The sequence below is a fragment of the Triturus cristatus genome, chromosome 1_2, assembly GCF_964204655.1.
Source record: "Triturus cristatus chromosome 1_2, aTriCri1.1, whole genome shotgun sequence".
Classification (NCBI taxonomy): Eukaryota; Metazoa; Chordata; class Amphibia; order Caudata; family Salamandridae; genus Triturus; species Triturus cristatus.
In genome coordinates this window covers 321,209,441-321,229,406 of record NC_140580.1, presented here as the reverse complement: position 1 = coordinate 321,229,406, position 19,966 = coordinate 321,209,441, and the positions used below count along the sequence as shown (strand labels likewise).

General features: G+C 45.5%; 1 protein-coding gene across 1 annotated transcript in view; it reads left to right on the top strand.

The window, feature by feature from the left end:
• Positions 1–19,966, top strand: part of NDUFB8 (NADH:ubiquinone oxidoreductase subunit B8) — a 59,296-nt gene that overhangs the window by 23,216 nt on the left and 16,114 nt on the right. The window contains exon 3 of the mRNA XM_085603889.1: positions 17,311–17,410. Coding sequence (XP_085460015.1) covers positions 17,311–17,410 — 100 coding nt within the window. The remainder of the gene's footprint in view (positions 1–17,310; positions 17,411–19,966) is intronic.

The window sequence follows — 19,966 nt, the reverse complement described above, 5'->3', positions numbered from 1 at the left end:
GGCGTAACAAGGAATAAAAGAAACATGATTGGTTAGAATTATCAGACATAGGTGGATCTATAAGATAATACTTGGCATAGATGCGCGCGCGGCAGCATGACGTGTAATTGACGTGCAACTAGGGGGTGAAGGGGACTTGACATTTAGCTCTACATGTGGAGACGAGAAGTCTGGGGGTCAAGTCAACCTAATCCCAAATCATATCTAACATCCTATGTTTAAAGAACTATGTTATCCACAAGGAAGAGACTCTCGGACAGAATCTATTCTATACTGACTGTGTACGTGTACAAGCGTCTAAGTGTCTATATGAGATGCGAGGGATAGAAAACTTTCCATGGCAACAGGGCTATGAATCACTTGCAGGAGGACGGAAAGGCTGAGTCCCTTGCTTGTGAGCTAAAGGAAATGTTTACCTAAATCACTGGACAGGAATGCATCGGCTGGAGAGCAAAATAGATAATTCGAAGGTGAAATACAACTTCTTGGCAGACAGGCGAAAACTGGCCGAGGCAGGCACCGTTAGCTGCACAGGGAGTAGGACAAAGTTCATGGATACAGATGCGAGCTCAAGCTGAAGCTGTCAGAGACAGAGAGCAGGGAAAGGCTTTGAGGACAGAATCGGGCCTACTTGCCTGAACTGTAAAAATGAAGTAACTTAGCCATATAAAGTCGGTGGCCTTTCATACTTAGGAATCGAATATCCAACCCTGTGATGGCGGATCTGACAGAGAACATGTCGACGGTAGACACACATATGTTTGCGTCTTAGAAACTGGAACTGGAGGGAACATACATGTACTTGTAACATGCATATAGAACCGTTGGGGTCCAAGATAGGGGACATAACTGATCAGGAAAATCCACATTTCCACAGCTTGATGGAATGAATACCCAATGACTTGGGTAACATTAGCACCAAAGGGCCCTTGGGGTGAATTTGCGCTTCACAAATAGCCCTTTTCTGTTTATTTAATTTTCCATCATGAGGTAGTAGGGCTGGCGGAGTCAATCGGATATTAGTGTGCATTGGATATTTCCCCAACTATATCGTGTTTCCCAGGAAAAACTGACATAACTTACTCTGTCCTATTCGAATGGGGTTCTGAGATGTGATCCCGACATATCATCTATTTCTTACTCCTTCAAGCCTGCCAGTGGTAATGCTGACCGGTTATATATAGCCTTTGTTCCAAGTCTGCAAATCTCTCCGAGATCATCCTGACAGCTGATTACAGCGCTGTCTGACCAAATCAGCCATGGACTTAGAGTATTGATTTGTTTTCTGTTATAGGTGAACACTCCCAAGTATCTGCATGTTAAGTGCTCTTTTATTATTAAGCCAGAACTTGTTGAATGTCTCTCTCACCCATGCCTTAGGGCCTCTGTGCAGGTATGCAACTAGCTGCTGCCCAGATCTATCAACCTCTGAGAAGCTGGTTAGAGAGAGGCAGTTAATTATGCCAGGGAATACAAAATCTGTTTTTATTAAATACAAGTCAGACAGGTGTTGGCTAAGTAAATGCCTTGGTTACTAAAATTATACATATGAGATAATATTGCATTTCAGGCGCCCAACCATTGGATAATTGAATTCCTTCTCAGCATCTGAATAATACACACACCACCACCTCCCTTCTTCCATCTTTCTCCACTCTCTTCCCACAGTCCGCCCTCTTCTCCTCCTTCCCCCCCCCCCACCCACCCACCCACTTTGGATGCTTGTTGGTGACCTAAAATATGTGTGTCCACTGATGGGCTCTGTTGGGACGGAAAAGTTCACTGCATGGTTATGGACCTGTACCCCTGTCCTGAGTGCCCAACTGTACGGATGTCTCGATCCCTGATGCTGTTTTTGTTGTTGTCAAAGGCAAACCTGGATTATGCATGTGCGCCATGACATAGGGATGTCTTGCGAATTGCGGTCTTGTTGAACTGGGAGGGGCGCCCAAAGTGCTACTCTCATAGTGGTGGAAGGCTATTACCTCACCAGAAGTTAAGCTGCACAAGCGCGGTGGTGGCAGCATACAATGGAGTGATAATTAAGAGTGAATGGGCCCTTTTTAGGTCTCACCTAGCAACGTAGCGCCATGCGCTGCTCGCGTAGTCGAGATCTATTGTTGCCAACTTGCTTAGCGATGCGGGACAGGATAGGTGCACGCGCTTAAAAGAGATCAGCTGTGAACGTGTACGGCGGCGTTAGCTGAAGTGGCAGGACAGGACATGTGCACGCTGCAGCTTGCGCCACGTTAACACGCCTCCTACTTCCTTGCTGAACAAGTCGGAGGACTGCACATATGCACGCGCCAACTTGCGATGCATTACCACGCAGAAAAATTCAGGTTAGTAAAGCGCCTCAGCGCATTACAACATGGGCCTTAGAAGTTTCCTGTCTCAACGAGCTCCTCGGAGGGGTTCATGATGCAGACAGCAGGAGGACTGCACATGTGCACGTGCCAACGTGCGACGCGTTATCACCTTTCTCACAGCGTCTGTTTGAGTTTTTTTTTTTTTAACTAGCGCATGCAGCCCAGGACATGAGACCGAGTCATAAAGCCCCCCAGCCCCGCGCTCCGTATCATAGCAGCCCTTCCATTAATAAGCACTGGCCAAAACAACTGCGCTTGCAGCCCACCCGTGCCCTCGCTCTTGAGACAGCCTCACCTTGCATGTTAATCACCTCGCAGCCTGACGTCTATTTTGCATCCCCGGGCTCCCTTCTCTGTTGCTCTGAACTCCATGCACCGACTTCCTCGCTCTGTAGTCAGCGAGTGTCACGATCCTTGAACGGGTACAGGGGCCAGTGGGGAGTAGGGCATACACTCCCGCTTTGCATGGTAGCGCGTTTCGGATAGATACAGCAGGCACCGGGGCGCCACCAAGGGGTGGAAAGCAGGACAATGACTACAAGTCCCAGAAGGCCATGGGACGCAGACAGCCGAGCCGATTGAAGCACCGCCTCTCGCGAGTTAACGGCTACAAAGCCCCCCCCCCCCTCTTCCTTGGGGCGGGGCTTGACAAACTTTCCTCATTTCCAGGAAGCAGCGCTGAGCGTATGGTGTTCCCCGCTGGAGGACAAGCGCTTGCCAACTCATCGAGACCCCTGCGAGCTGATCCCTGAGAGAATTGAGCCTGTACATTTTGGCCGCATCCCGAGTTGCACGGCAAACTCCGGACCCTCGACTGGGGCATTGACGCCCCCTTTCAGGTATTTAGGTGCGCGTGGTAGGAGGCGCGGTCGCGCTACTCCCACGGACGTTGCTGCGACAGTGAACGTAACTGTCTTGGACGGCTTATCTGGTTTCTTCCAGCTGTGTTGCTTAACAGTGGACTCTTGGGCTGCGCGGCAGGAACCTGGCTGTGTCTAGAACAGCGTTCCGCGTTTAAGCTGTGCAGGAAACAGCACCGTAACGTTTTGGCCCGTTTATGTTTTGGGGAGTGATAAGTACGTATCTACCAAAGCCTGGTCCTCCTGGAAGGTATCCTGTCCCGAATCCCACGTTTTCCAGAGTGAGGATGCACCTGTAGTAAGTACTGGACCCTGGGGGTAGGGGATGTATAGAATATCTAGTTATTCCGCCTCCCCTGTTTGATGCCTGTATCTCTATTGTTTTCCCTCTTCTACAGTGTGCCCACGAGGAGCTATATCCCCAGTGCAGTTGCTCTCTACCGAGTGAGGACAGGAGATTCTGCTGAAAACGCAGCATTATTTGATTTCTCCATTTCCCCTTTTTTCCCCCGGGGTGCCCCCTCTACGCTGTGGTGTTTTGTCGCTCATTGCGTGGGGTTGCACTCGGGAGAAGCAGGGTGCTCTCTACGTGCCATCGTTCCTGCTGGCAGACCTCTGAGGTTGGTGGCTTCTAGGTCCTTCGGCTACTGACAGCCTGACAGCGAGGGACGGATGGAGGGCCGCGGCTGCTGCACACAATGGCCTAAAAGCCCCTCTTGAGTAAAGTTTACTTGGCTGGGGGCACATGTACGTCTAACAGCTTAGCTGTGCGCATGCAGGACAAAACATATGCACGCGCTCAGCTTCACGCTCTGCTTTTGGTTTTAAGGACAAACCATATGCATGCGCTTCGTTTTTCTTGCGGCACAGCATTTACTTTCGCTTTTCTGGTTTTACAAGGTGCTGAGCTCAAAGGGCTGCTCCCACTTGGCACAGCGTATAATCCAGAGGGCCCCAGGTACCCCGGCGAATGTAGCGCCTCGTGGGCGCAGGCATGTTCCTTCTTCAGACAGCGCACACCTCTCTGTCAGGCACCCGCGGCTGAATGACTCCGCCCCTGACTGCGTAGGATAAAGCCTCACATTCGGTTCTGATGACTTACATTCCAGACTTGCGCTCCGCCACTTCAGGAATCGCTCTAACGACCTTTTTACAACAAAATCTACCGTCCCTATTAAAACCCATAACTCGGGAAGAGTCTGGAAACAGCCGGACTTGGGAGACCAAACACTCACCTTCCACCGTGTTCACTCGGACCCACAAATCCTCCGAAGGGAGCGCTGCATTAGCAAGCAGCCAGTGGCCTGGTGCCTGCCAAACCTCTTCACGTCCTACACCTGCCTCCCTTGGAGGTACTGAAGCGTGCTCTGAGCAGTCCAGTTCGTACACAATAGTTGGACGGAGGCCCGGCAAGGCCTGCCAGGCACAGTAATAGCCGGGTAATTCACCTTCGAAGAAGCAGCTCGGCCGAGGTGGGGCCCTCGCACATAGGTATGTGCAGGGCCGCCAACCGGCCCAAGTCACTCTGTGACACCTAGCGCCTAAAACTGTGCAGTGCACTCTCAGGTGTGCAAGGAACATGAGCGTGCAGGTACCCACCCAATAAACATGACGCAGACTGACGACTGAGAGAGTAGGTGTGGCTGGGTGCGAAATGTGAGGGAGATGTATTTTCAATCAGCTTCTGTTCTTAACATTTCTCAATATTGCAAATACATATAGGGAGTGGGATTTTATGTGTTCATTCTTATTTTGACAGTAATCTACCTTTACTTATTACCAATGTTATGTGTTTACAAAACATTTTAGTATAAAACATTTCAATTCTAGGATGCAACAATGAGAGTTGCAATGGAAATATTTTTTTTTTTGCTATTGACACTATTAACAAGCATTTGCAATGCAATAGGTCTCGCAGTTACGCGAGTTTAAGCTATTGGCATTGTAAATAACAATGCCTTTTATGTTTTTAAAAAGAAAACAAAAATAAAAGGCATTGTTATTTGCAATGTCAATAGATCAAACTCGCGTCAATGCGAGACCTATTGCATTGCAAATGCTTGTTAACCTGTCTCTCTGGATGTGGCCTCCCAGCTCACTCAACCTTTTTTAAGTTCTGCTGGTAGGTTTTTAACTCGCCCTCAGCCTACATCAGTTAAATGTAAAGTGCTGAACAGCGCAGGAGCGGTGACTCTGAGCTGGATGTGTGGGTGCGTGCCTGGGACGGATGCAGTAGAGGGATAGAGCTGTCCTGTGCAGTGCATGCATGGTGAGTGCTTGTACTGTGTGTATGTATACCAGAGAAGAATAGATTACATGAGAGATGTAGTGCTGTCCAATTCGTACGAGTGTGTTCTCAAAGTACAATCATAAAGGGTGAACTGTTGTACAGTGCACGCATGGTGAATGTGTGTGCTAGCAGTGTGTGTTTGCAAGTAGCACAGTGTGGTGCAATACAGGAAGGCTACTGTTCTAAGCAGTGCGTGCAGAGTGAATGTGTGTGCTGGATGTAAGTGTGCCTGCAGTGGCACAGTGCATGGAGGTTACGGTACTAGTTAGTTTTTATGCTTTATGCATACACTGTTCTTATTTAGAGGGTTGACAGTGCTCAGAGGCCAACTCTTACCTGCATCACCTTCCTTTTGGGCGCAGTTCCACAGTTGCAGCTTGTCTCCCTCCCGCCGCCGCAACCCAAACGCGGCCGCCGTGTGGAGGTGGACTACGTTACCCAGCATCCTCAGCGGCGGAAGCCGCCTCACGCAATATCGCGCATGGAGGCGCTCAAATTGAAGCAGAGCCGCGGGCAGAGCGGGCGAGTTCTTATTTAGAGGGTTGACAGTGCTCAGAGGCCAACTCTTACCTGCATCACCTTCCTTTTGGGCGCAGTTCCACAGTTGCAGCTTGTCTCCCTCCCGCCGCCGCAACCCAAACGCGGCTGCCGTGTGGAGGTGGACTACGTTACCCAGCATCCTCAGCGGCGGAAGCCGCCTCGCGCAATCTCGCGCCTGGAGGCGCTCAAATTGAAGCAGAGCCACCGCCTCACGGGACTGCGCCCATTTAAGCCCGGGTAAGACTGGGCTGGGCCCCCCCTCTTATATTCGGACCTTGGACTCTAGTTATATTTCCTTATATATCACGCTAACTCATAACTGACTTTTTATAGAACTTTTATTCGATAGTTTGTCGGGGAATATATTAATGTTATGATGAGTAGGGGTAGCAGGAGTAAAACTGCACAGGGGTCAGCACATGTTACTGGCCCAATCGATCAGTATATTACTAGGGCTAATGAGGCGATAAACCAAGGCATATCACTCCTGGAGCGTAGGGTGTCTCAGGATCTGGCCTTTGCCAAGCGATCATCAATGGGCTCTTTAGTTTTAGCCAAGTCACCCACTAACCCAAGGGAGAACAGACCCCTAATTGAAGCACAAGTAGAAACACATAGTGTGCCAAATTCGGTTGATCTTTCGGCATCCTTGGTACTCTCGGATACGCAATTGAGTGAGGCGCTTGAGAAGACGCCCGAACCTTTTGCGAGCCCGAGGCAGGAGGTCCCCAACACAGAACATTCAAGGGGAAAGAGGGAGGGCGCTATACCAAAACGAAAGAAGCCCAAGGAAGTGAAAAATCGTAAACCTAATAAAAAACCTCCCATTGTTCATACGCCAGGAAAAAATGCATCTACACGGAGTGGTCCAATCAATATAGCAACAGATATGATAACCCTCTCTTTGAATCCAACAAATCTTAATGACCCTGGCAGTTTGGGTGAGGGTTGCAAAGTTTGTGAGGTAAACAACCAACTATTACTCAGATTGGGAGAACTTATCAAAATCTACATACAGCCCATCAAACTATCTCTTTCAAATATTGAAAAGCAGATAGCTTCTATGAATGCAACTTCTAATATTCAGACGGGTGCCGGGTTGGTTAAACCAGGGGGGTCAAAAATAAGTAGCAAAAATTCAACGGTGGAGTTGCAAGCCAAAAAAGTAGCCACTGATCGGCCAAACATAAAAACGAAGTCAACTCCAGCCGTATTGAAGAAGGTTATAGAGCCATTCAAAACCCCAGTCCCTTCTGACAATACGAAAGCTATGCCAGTTAAACCATCAGGGTCACTGTATAACAATGATAAGAACAGGGGTGGGAGTGGGCACCCAACACATCTACCACCAGAGGCAAGTCCATATGTTGTAATCATGACCGGAGTTCCCGAGCTAAGCCAAAATGCGGAGGAACCGACATGGTCTCTAAAAAATAAGGTACAGCATTGGCTTACTACCAATAGACCGCTGCCACCTCATTGTAGTAGCAGGATCTTAATGGTGCGTAGGGTACCCTGGATAGGAAATGAGAGGAAAAGGACCCGGGGGGATAGCGTCATAGTCAACTTTGACGACCCCCGAACGGCCGATCATATTTGCTGTTGGGATATGCGGGCAAAGAATGACGGAATAGAGACAAGAAGGCTTTCTTTTTTCTACCCCCCCCCCCCCCCCCCCACAAATCGATATAATGATGCCCCTGATTGGAGCTGGTCACAAGTAAGAAATTGGGATAGAAGAAGGGAGTGGGCTGATTGGTCAGATCATGGAGGTGGAGACATAGCTCCTCTTGTAGGCTGGAGAGGCATACTAGTCGCAAATAGGTTCAGCTGCCTAGAAGCAGTGGATTGACCATTATTGCGTACTGGACATGGCCTTGAGGGCATTGAATACCTTAGTCCCAAACCTTTACAACCCTTGGTTAACTCTATCACTAATACAAATATAGATATTAGCCATATGACCCCAGTGATGCAGACAATTGACCAAGCAATCTTACAGGTCCCAGCTTTTTGTCCCCACCTTATCTCCGTACCAGGGCCTAGTATTGCTCAGTCCATGCCTTCTATTGATTTCATGCCTTCTGCTGTACTCATGCCTTCTACTGAATGCCTGGGCCCTCAAAATAGCGATGGCCATGATCCTAGGGGTACATTAAAGATTCTTAGTTGGAACCTAGCAGGTATCCACAGGAAAGTGTGCTCACCAGAGTGGAATGCTTTAGTGGAGGCGCCTAAGATCTGCCTGTTCCAGGAGACCTGGAGTTTAGAACCACTCCATCAAGTTGGGTATGCTACATACTCTGTGCCTGCAGTACTCCCTAGAAATGGGAAGGGTCGCCCTTCGGGAGGCCTTCTCATCTGGGTAAGCATTTCCCTTAACTGCCGCATAACACTTAAGCATATTAATAGCCCATATATTCTAGGAATCTCCTTGAGAGGTCTCCGTAGGGGGCTAACCCTCGATTTGTTTAACATATATGTTAGAGGTACCAAATAAGGGTCTACGTCCCCGATAGTGACCATTCTTGAAATAGAGCTCCGAGAAAATACTGTTGGTGCCCAAGTCCTGGTTGCGGGATGCTTTAATTGCACCTATGAGCCTCTTATAACAGATGACATTTTGGACCTGGGTGAGGATGATGTTAGAAGGGGTATTCCAGCCTTAACTATTCCTCCGATTAAAAGATGGACCCAAAGTGCGATACAGTTAAATGCTCTAACATTGGAGTTTGGCCTAAGAGCCACAAATGGTCGTACAAGCTCAGACCCTATGGGTGCTGCTACATTTAATAGAGTCAACCACACCTCGAGGATTGATTTACATTCTGCTAGATTTTTCACTTTGGGGATTAGTACAGGATATGGTAGTTTTACCTACTGTCGAAAGCGACCATAATTCGCTTTCTTTGACTCTTAAAAACCCTTGGCCTAGCAAAACACTCGAAGTACCCTCTAAGCAAGCTCATAAAATTTCTGTCTCCTCTTGTGGCAGACGCTTGAAGTGGAATAAAGTTTCAGTTGATGAAACTAAACTTAATACTATCGATTAAATGCTTACAGCTTCACAAACGGAGTTGGGTACTATTGATCCGGCCCTGCTAACAACTGGAAGGGTTACATCTATTTTTGAGGGAACACTTAGGTCTATTGGGGATGTATTTTTGAAAAAGGTACGTGTGGGTAGGAACACGGCAACCCGGAATCCAAGGGGCAAGCATGAATGGTACACATCTGCATGCAGACACGCAAAATCTCTTTTGATTGAGGCTATTAAAGGCAAATCACAAGCCCTAATATAGGGAGCTAGGAAAGAGCATAAGCAAACATTGGCAAGTGCAAGAAAGGAGTGGGAAGAAGAGTACTGGCGTACTTTAAAAGAGGCAAGCTCTGGAAAAGATTCAAGGCGTTTCTGGGATACAATCGGAGCCAGAAACAGACCAGATAGCGACCTCATAACATGTAACATTACTAGCCAAGTGTGGGTTAACCACTTTTCTAAATTGTATACTCGCCAATCTGGAAATATCACCACAGCTATACCCAATGATGAACAGGGCTGGGAGGTGGCTCTAGTAAACACTGACTTCCCAACAAAAATAGTAGAGTATGCTAATGGTACTATTATGCCCCAAAAGGACTGGGAGGTAGATTCAGTAGACCCCGACTTCTCAATAAAAGAAGTAGAGTATGCCATTAGTACCATCATGCCCCAAAAGGCGGCCGGTCCAGATGGCATTCCCGGGGACCTGCTTCGTTCAGATATTCCGAAATGGGGGAAATTTATCTATTGCCTGCTCATTGCCATCTGCAGGGGTGCACCGATTCCCACATCCTGGAAAGGGGCGGAGGTTGTTCCTATTTTTAAAAAAGAGGCCAGGGACGACCCGTCGAATTACCTATAAGCCTGTTGGATGTAACCCAAAAGGTAGTCGGCAAGGTGCTGTTGGTTAGAATATTACAATGGATTAGCGAAAATAACGTCCTTTCTGACTACCAGGCAGGATTTAGAGCAGGCACTGGCACAATAGAACAAACCTTTAGATTGTTGCTAGTGTACTGGAAGGTGGTGGTCATAGGCAAAGGCAGTCTTTATCTCGCGTTTATCGATTTAAAGACTGCCTTTGACCTTGTACCTAGGGAGACTCTCTGGAGAGTTCTCACTGACATGGGGATACCACATTACATTCTATTGTTACTTGTAAGCCTCAATGAGAATAGCTTTGCCCAGATAAGATGGGGTACAGAGGGAGAGAAAACTAGCAGAATCCCGGTCGAGAGAGGGGTTCGCCAGGGATGTGTTCTAGCTCCCACCCTCTTTTCTTTGTATGTCAACGGTGTGGTTGAGCACCTGTTGAAAGATCCTTCAGATGAACCTTCCCTGGCGGGGGAGCGTATCCCCACCCTCCTCTTTGCGGATGATACACTCTTGCTGTCCAAATCCCCAATGGGTCTTCAAAAACTACTCCATAATTTCCAGTCTTTTTGTGCAGAACGGGGCCTGGTAATCAATACTGATAAAACAAAATATCTTGTGATGAACCCCCCAAAAAAACCTGTGCATCCCCCAAAGTTGAACGCCGTACCTTTGGGGAGGGTGGATGTATTTGACTATCTAGGAATCCGTTTGTCGTACAATATGCAGTGGGCTCCTCATTTATGTAAAATGCTGCTAGCCCACAAGAGGGTAACAGGGGCTCTTCTGAAGGAGCAGCGCTCCTGTGCAATAAGACCTATAGCCCCTGTTATTGAAATCTATGCAGCAAGGGGAGTTAGCTCTGCTCTTTATGGGGCAGAGCTATGGGGCTCATGTAACACTAGCGAATTGTCAAGATCTGAGAGGAAGTTCTGTAGGGCCATCATGTCACTTCCCCAGGGAACTCCCATGATCCCACTAATGCTTGACTTAGGTTGCCGCCCTATTGGTGATTTGGCAAAGTTCCGGCCCTTACTTTTATGGGCCCGGTTGTGGCGAGCCCCGGAGCTTGCCAAATATGCTAAAGGCCTCTCTGAAGTAATGTCATTCCCTGGGTGGCATAGGATAAAATGGTTGAGAGATATGAAAGCCCTCCTGTGTAACTTGGGTCTAAGTGAAGCCTGGGCAAATAGGTCCCCCCCCCCCCCCCAAAGGCAACACTCAAGAGCTTGAATTGGATTGAGACCCAACGGAGCACTAATTGTACATTGGGTAGACATACGGAGGACTTTCTGAAATTTAAGGATTTGCCGATCCGGGAACTTTACTTGGACATTATTGAGAGACCATTTGATAGGGCCCTTTATTTTAAATTTAGGACTGGGACTCTTCCACTACACGCTTTTACATCTCGGTGGAAATCCCCAGCACAGACCACAGAATTTTGCCCTATTTGCATATCCAGACAAGAGTCAGTGGCACACTTTCTGTTTGAATGCCAGGAGTATGCACTACCAAGAAGAAGATGGCTTAAGCAATTGTGTCGCTTGTTGGGAACCAGGCATCATATTGAGGCACTTCGTATTTTAATGTCGGACTCTCGCCCACTGTATGTTTGTGCCCTTTCCAAATTTTTATCATGGGCCTGGTGCATTAGAAGCAAAAGGCTTAAAGGAAATGTTTAATCTTTTTTTAAATATTTATTTATGATGTGCTTCTTTTACTTGAAAATTAAGATTTTAAGGTCAAATGTAATCAAATTCTTGCTTTCTTTTTTTTCTGAAGCTTTTATGATAAGTTTTTATCGAAATAAAGCCTTTGACTTGACTTGCATACACTGAGTGCAAGTGTTCCTGTAATGGTACATTACATGGAGGTCGCAGGGTTTCATTTTGAGAACCCCCAAGCCTACCGGATGAAAACACGAGGAATCCCGACAGACGGGTTTATGCCTTGCTGCATTTCTGTGACTTAGGTGGGACACACTGAAGAAAGGAGAGAGCGACTTCCTCGTTCACTTAAAATGATGCTCTTTGATTCAGCGAGAGATCACAAGGAAGGGCCCTCTCGGGAAGGAGATGAGGCTGATAAGGGAATTATAAAGAGGAGGGCTAGGAGCTCGGGATTAACCTTTTGATGCACATATTACTGTGACTGACATCCAGATGTGAACTTTTGTCACGCCCTGAGTGGACTCTTGAGTTAAGGCCTACTAACAAGCGTTCTTTGGATGCAATGAATGGAGAATAACCCCTACCACATTACATGGCCCCGACCTCTAAAGAGAATGTGTTATTGTTCATGTATGTTGTAATACTACTTTGAATGCGTAGAGTCCAAAATAAAATTCTTTTTTTAATATAAAAATAAGCATTTGACTGGACATCGATTTAATTGACACTGCTGTACATTTTGAGTCTTGTTCACTAACCTGTATTCACACTAACACCCACCATCATATTCCTGTGAGAGCCTTGGCATGCTCTACCACAGCTACCACTGAGTAAAGTGCTTAAGGGGTACTTGGCCCAGTTGCTCAGGATCCATAGTAGGTCAAGCCCTGGGACAACAGGAGTAAAGGGCCTCAAACCCCCACTGTCGGGGCCCAATAACTCCTGTGTGTCCCGTGGCTCTCTGAAAGGGGTTCTGACAATTGGCAGCAAGCAGTGGAGTACCTAACGTTTAGGAGCCTAAAAACAGAGGTGGCATTGGCCAGTACTAGTTTCCACCAGTAGTGAAGTAAGGCCAGTGTTTTTTTTCTTAGACACTAAAAAACACAGGGTTGGGAATTCACCTCGGCACCATATTCGTAGATTTAGATGAAGTAGTTATGTAGGTACAGAGGGTAGAGCATTCCTAGGAATAGGGACAGATAGGCCCTTGCTAATTTTATTAGGGACAAGTTTGAGTCACTGAGTAAAGGGATAAGGCTGTAGTTAACTCTGGGTAGGGAACCACGGTCTGATCCCGTGAAGAGAACTCTGTGGAATCGGGCTCTAGGATCCCCTTAGCACAGATATGTCCAAGGCACACGCCAAGTGTGTCCCCTAATACATTTTCCATATTTTCACCAAGGCACTCACCACCTTTTAGTTTTTAGAATATCTCCGGTGTGTCCACCACCTCAAATTTCTCGGGTACCACTCACACCAATTCCAGGAGTAAACCCCTTGGGTGGGTTGAGTCTAGTAGAGACCCTGAGCTTGCAGTTGGCACTTTGGAGAGCTAAAGCTCAGGAAGATGAGAGAGCCAGATTTTGAGAGGGAGATGCCGAGACTAGCTCACCAAGAACAAGAGGAAGGGAGATGGGAGAGATTGGAATAATGGACCCGGGAAGAAAAATTGCGAGAAACAGAGAGAAAGGGAGTAGAAACCGAAGGAACTAGGAGAGTTGGAAAGGGATCAGCTAGTCCTTGAAGGAGAGGAACGTAGGATAGCAGCATTGAGAACTCATTTTGGGTTAAGTGACTCTACTTCCAATTTAGACCAGGGTTAGGCCAAAGTTTCAAAGAACCTTGTGCATGTGTTTGTGGAAGGTCAGGATATTTTTAAATGATTTGTGAGCTTTGAAGTGGCTTGTAAGGTGCAGGCCTTAAATGAGGTTCCTACGGCAGCTGCTTTAATGGAGCTTATGCCATTGGAAGGGACTGCAATCATTGAGTTAAGGTCTTTGGCAGACCAGATGGTTGAGGAGCAAATGAAGGAAGCTCTTGTTAAGCGGTTTGGGCTAAAAACTGCTCAACACCTGCAGAGCTTCTGTGATTGCAAAAAAGTTAATGGTGTTCCTCTGAGACTTGGATTCATGCTGTATGCTGTATTACATGATTGGAATGAGTGGCCCACCCGGGAACATTTTTGCAATGCACAGGAGTGCCCCACGCTTGTGGGACTTTGGAAGGAAACCCAGAAACCGGTCAGCAAAGGGGTGGTCGGAAAACACTATGTCTGGCTGGGAAGATGGTATACTTTACAGTGAATCCTGAGCCAGGAACTAACAAGAGGCTAGTGGTTCCGTTTGTGCACAGGAATTTCCTGTTGTCACTGGCACATGAAGTGTCTTTAGCAAGACACTTGGGGATGAGAAAAACCCAAGATAGGTTGGACTCCTGTTCTACCAATGCCCATGGATACGCAGAGATACAAAAACATATTTGCGCTGATTGTAAATGATGCCCTATTGGTCGCTTTTTGGACACCTATAAGCTAAAATAAGGGGTAATATTTTCCCATGTACCTTGCACACAAACCTAGTTTAAAACTGTCTAGAATTGAAATGCAGCATTGTTCGAGGTGGAATAAAGGTAAATAAACAAGGCCTCACATGCAAGGTCCGTCTTGTTTGAAATAAGAAAACATGCTTCACATACCGCTTTCACTTGCATTGTTGTGGGGGTGGCTGAATTAATATTTTTTTACATGTCCACACACTCATTTGCACCACAATCACAAAACGTTGCGGCACAGCTGGGACTTGAATGGGGGACTCCAGCTTCGGAGGCCACAGCTCTGCACATAGCGAAACACATAGCAATGCAGGTCTCTTTTTTTTTTTTTTTTTTTTTTTTTTTTGCATGAGAGTGTGCTTTGACGCTGGGGAAACCGTATAAGTTCAGTTTCAACATTGGAAGCACACTTTCTAATGAGGCCTCTCTTGTGCATGACTGAAAACTTAGTTCAATAGCAACGCAGAGGTCACCCCAAGTGGGACCGACGCTCTGCCAAACCCACGTGAAGACCACCCACCATATGATGACTTTTTTTAGTCATTGGCGGGCGTTTTCTTTGCCGTTCCCACGGCTGCGCTATAAAATAGGCAACGCAAAGGGAATGTCAAAAAAAGTTCCAGCACGACATGGACAAAAAAGTACATGTCGTGCTGGAACTTCTGTGCATGCACACAGGGTGGCTCATGTTGTGCTCCCCTGTGTGCATCCACAGGGCGGAATGCACAAGGGTGCCCAGTGGCCCCCTTTGTTTCCCCTCTGCCAGGGTTTCCATGGAGAAGGAACGCCATGAAAACCCCTAATATACTTTGTGGGACTACCAAGCATATGGATCTCCGCACCACAGCCCTTAAAAATTTTGCGGCTGCCTATCATACTGTGTGTAAAACAGTTTTACAATAATAACCTGCATATTCATAGTACTTTTTGTTACAAGGTGGAACCTCGCAGTACTATAAATATACTGTTCTCACTGCACCAATCAGGATTCCGTTCTTTTGCTCTATGATCACACTTACTGGCATCTGCAGTAATCACAATAACCAACTTAGGTTTCATAATGTAAAAGACTACATTTCCCACTGATTCGTTTAGCTTTCATTTATTTTTGCATTTAAGGTTTTTGTTTTTTTCTATATAAAGTCAGAATTTTTTTTTTTTTTTTGCTGAGTCTTTCACTATGAAAACCATGGCACAGATTACAGTTCTTATGTTTTTTAAACACTTCAACCTTGCATGGAAATGAAGGCAACCAGGAAATGTGCCAAATAAACAAAGTTACCCGTCCAGGCCATCTTTATTTACAAGTACTTACAGAGGCATTTGCACCACCAGAGTGGAGCACCCCACAGTTTGAAAACCTCTGTTCTAGAGTAAGGTGACGGGGCATTGAACTGTAATGCACACTAACTGTATAGAAATGTAAGATTTCTGGGTCAAGGTCAATCCAGTCCCACTGCAGGATCCAGTTCCAGGCAGCTGCAGCATTAAGCCAGGCAGAATTGTGAGGCAGAGGGGCAAAAACGAGGAGAAAAACTGAGATATGATGTGAAAAGTGAGTGGAATGGTTGGTTAGGAAACGGATACAAGTATATAGGTGTTTGTAATGTACCAACTATGAAGATAAGTGGTAGGCATTGATGAGTCATCACTGTGAAAGAGAAACCTTCTAGCATGTTTATAAAAATAAAAAATAAAATGAATAAATCCTGCCTACTGGGCATGAATGTAAGGCATGTAGGAACATTATACTTTCCATGTGTATGTCATACTAACAGATAATGGATTTGATAACTTATTGTGTGGATGGTAGCAATTCTGAGCATTGACAAAGAAACATTAGCCTTCCGCCTAACAAGGATTCAAGAGTAACTCTCTCCTGAGTGTATTATAACCACAGGGGGAAGTTATCATTTTAGAATTTACCACTCGCGGAGTCTACTACTATTGAGGAGCAGATGTATTTGCAGAATTGTTTGATGTTACACATGCAAATGAAATGTCAAACGAATGTGCATCTTTGCCTCCAAATCTCTGCAACTTAACCTTCAACCAGAGAGAGCATGGGAGAAGATTATATTTGTTGTCATAATTTGAGCCCAACTTTTAGGTTGGTGGGACCAAAAGCAGTTCAATAATATTTGGATCCGTATGTTTGAAAGATCAAGCAAAATAAAAGATTTTTATGGTGATGCTGTCTGTACACAAGGACAGTCCAAAAAGATTTGGAAAAAGAGTCGGGCGCTTTTCAAATAATGAAATCAAATGTCTAGGATAAACTCAAACAGTTTTGTGACACCAAATGAGAAATTGGTAAAGGCGTTTGAGGTGGTAACTAGAAAGTAAAGCTCAACTAAACCTAGGTCATTTATAGGTATGGCTGAATTTTATTCACATTACCTTCTGATTTTTGCCTCTAAAACTATGACCGCTCATCCGTTAATAATGTAAGCGGAATGGAATGAGGATTGTCAGAGTGTCTTTGATTTAATTAAGGATTCACTGTGTCAAGCAGATGAGTTTTGAATCTATATTTGAAGTATGAGGCTGTGAAACTAAAGAGCTTTGAGCACCGTTTTCGTAGTGCTCATTACAGTTAGTACAAGTCCCTCGGGGGCACTGGGAGTAATCGGAAGTGTGCGCTTCCCATGGAATGGCCAAGCATTCTATGAGGTGGGCAACTGTTGTGTAGATTGGCCAGACTCGTTATCAAGACACCCAGTCATTGTGGGTGGCCACGAGGGTGCAATGTGTCGGGGCAGGGGAGAGAGGATTTATGGAAGAGGATCTCAAAAGGGTCCGTTCTTAAGTGAGCCTGGTAGCTGCTTTCCCCAGCACTCTGCAGCAGCGAGTCCTATGAGTAAGCTTCAGATATACACAAGATATTCTTCCCTGAAAACTATAAATGAATATTAGTTACATATGTAAGGTTGGAGTTTTTGTTGTTGTTTTTAGTAGTAACATTTGGTTTTGACTTTTTATTTTCATTAAAGGTTGTGTAACTAAGAGTAACTATAGCAGAAATGTATCTAAAAGTTCTCTTTGGTTTATCTAGTAAAATAATTTTCTTCATCTTTGATAAACTTCTTCTTTACCTTTTTGCCTCCGACAGATTTGGGGATTATCCTAAACTACCAGATAAATCACAGCAGGAGAGAGACCCCTGGTATTCATGGGATCATCCGGACCTTCGGAGGAATTGGGGCGAGCCGGTATGGCAAAACATTCTTTACTACCACACTTCTCTCCCCGTTTATCACCTTCCAAAGTAATCCTTATCAGTCTTTAAACATGAAGTATTTTGTTATTCCTCCCTAGTTTCCAACTTATATTTTGACTAATTTCCTTTTAGCTTATGCTTAATAAAAACCTGTTTTAAGTGCCAGGATTCCTATTATTTCACATAGGTCAAGGATATCAAGGGCATGCAGTCTTTGTTGAAAGCACCGTCTGTAGTGATCTATTACTTTATGTAAAGGTTGCTCTGTCTCCCATGGATTGCACCCCACTGACTGATTTTTCATCAAATATTTCCTAATCTATGTGAAGGTAATACCATGTGTGCTGCAAACCCGCAGGGCATGCATTTCCTGATCTTCTAGGTTGGCCAATTCATTTTTTTCTGCTTTTCAAGTGATCTTTAAGTGCCCAGTGGTGGTAGTATCCTAACATCATTGCTGGGGATTTTCATCTTATCTTATCTAGACAATTAACTCCTCACAACCAACTACAATTGCCCTTCTTCAAAGTCCTGGGTCACAACATTGTGTGTAATAAAATGCCTCCCTTCACCAGGAGGGTCGTTCAATATTTGGGAGTGGTGATGGATACCAAGATTGCAGAATTGTTTCCTTCAGGGAATAGACTGTGTATAGAAAGCAAATGTCACGGTCTCTAATGACGTCATCCAATGTCCTATAAGTCTCTCTTTTTCTGAACTGTTGAATAATGAGTATTTTTATTCTGCCATATTTATCTGCTCCATTAGAGCTAGCAAAAGAACTAGTTCCATGGAGTCTTCTTTAAACAACCACCTTTGGGTTTCAAATGGTAAAGACTTGCTGTAGTCTGGATTGTGTGGAGGACATTTGATTTGGACAGTCTAACAACCCTTGGTAAATTGTCATAGTGAACAGCAATACATATAGGTAGTTTTAAAAACATTAACTTCCTTGTTGCTAGTGAAAAACTGCCTCAGATTGCTAGCAAATAATGTCTCCTTTTGGGAAGTTGACTATTTGATTTAACTGTTTTGTTTAGCATGGACCACCCATGCCTGACTCGCAATAGGCATATCCTCTTTTCTGATCCTACACTAGTGAAAAGTGTGCAATAATGCATTGTTAAACAGTGTATCATGGACTGCCTTTATATTGGTTTTTGCAATGATGGTGCATCATTGTGTTGAACTGCAGTTCCATTGGGACCTGTTAGTTGTATAGAAAGCCATTTAAGTAAATTAATGTCATTGTTCTGACTAGCCTCACCAAAGGGGTTATAAATATCTCCACTAGCTATCCATCCAGTCTCACAGGAGGCTTCTTTGCAAACAGACCTTCTCACTAGCATCCTCATCAATATCTTGTTTTCTAGTATTTTTGCTGAACTTGATCATGTTGCCCATGAGTACCCTCAGTATGGCCATTTGAGAAGTGCATGGCTTTTCTGAAAGAGTACCAAGTACTAGGATTTTTCGCATCAGATTCCAGATTATATGCCTGGCATTCAGGTGCCCAGCTTATTTTTTAGCAAAACTCTGAGCTTGCATCCATGCCAGGGGCCTTGGCATGAAAGACAAACCCTGCTCTCACTCCCAAAATTCTGCTTATCTTCCTGGCAGGCTATTCTTCATTCAAGCATCCTTGAAATGTAATGCCATTCTGCTAGATATCAAACCCTGATTCAAGAAAAAGCAGAGGACTAAATTGCTTGCCTATACATGTTTAGGTCTCGCTTACGCAGCGCGCATGCGCTGCATAGGAGGAGACCTTTAGAAATCCATTCTGTTTTTCAGGCAAAAACGTGCACGCATTTCATTGCTTTGAATGGCAACGCGTGCACGTTTGGCGATTCACTTGCGGGAGCGAGCTTTGAAACCATCTGTTTGTAATTAACAGATGGTTCCTGCTCGCTCCTGCAAGGGAAACAGGCGCAGGCCCCCTCCTCTCTTCCCTCCCCCTGCTGCCTCCTCCTCTCCTCGTCAAACTTGTTTTTTTTTTACTTGAGGCACGCACGCTTGTTTTATTAAGGATACCCTCTTTTTAATTTAAAGAAAATAAATTTCCCTGTATAATTACATATGTGGTTAGAGGTTGTTTCTTATGAGCCGTGCCCTTCTTTCTAAGTGTTTGACGTAAGTAGCTTAGGAGGATATAGTGGTTTGCTGAAAATGTGTGCAGAATGGGAGCCTGTGACATTGCACCGTCTCTACTGCAGTCAGACACTAGCGTGTTTTCAACTGCTCGCTAGCCCACCGCATTGTCACGATGCCCGGGGCGACCAACAGCGGAGTACAGAGGTGGCCAAGCCGCAACTAACTTAACTAGATACATAAGAAGAGGAAAACATGTTAATTTGATGTTTCTCTATTGTAAATCTGCTACCATTTAAAACTGGTCGGGTGGTGCTAAACATTTAGATGGTGGCAAACGGAGACTACTATTTTGCATAGGTACATAAACTGAAGCATACTTCCAAAATAGGTAGAGTTGGTGTGTGAGCTTCAGCTACATAGCTACAGCTATGGGAGAAAAGTCATGGCTCTAATG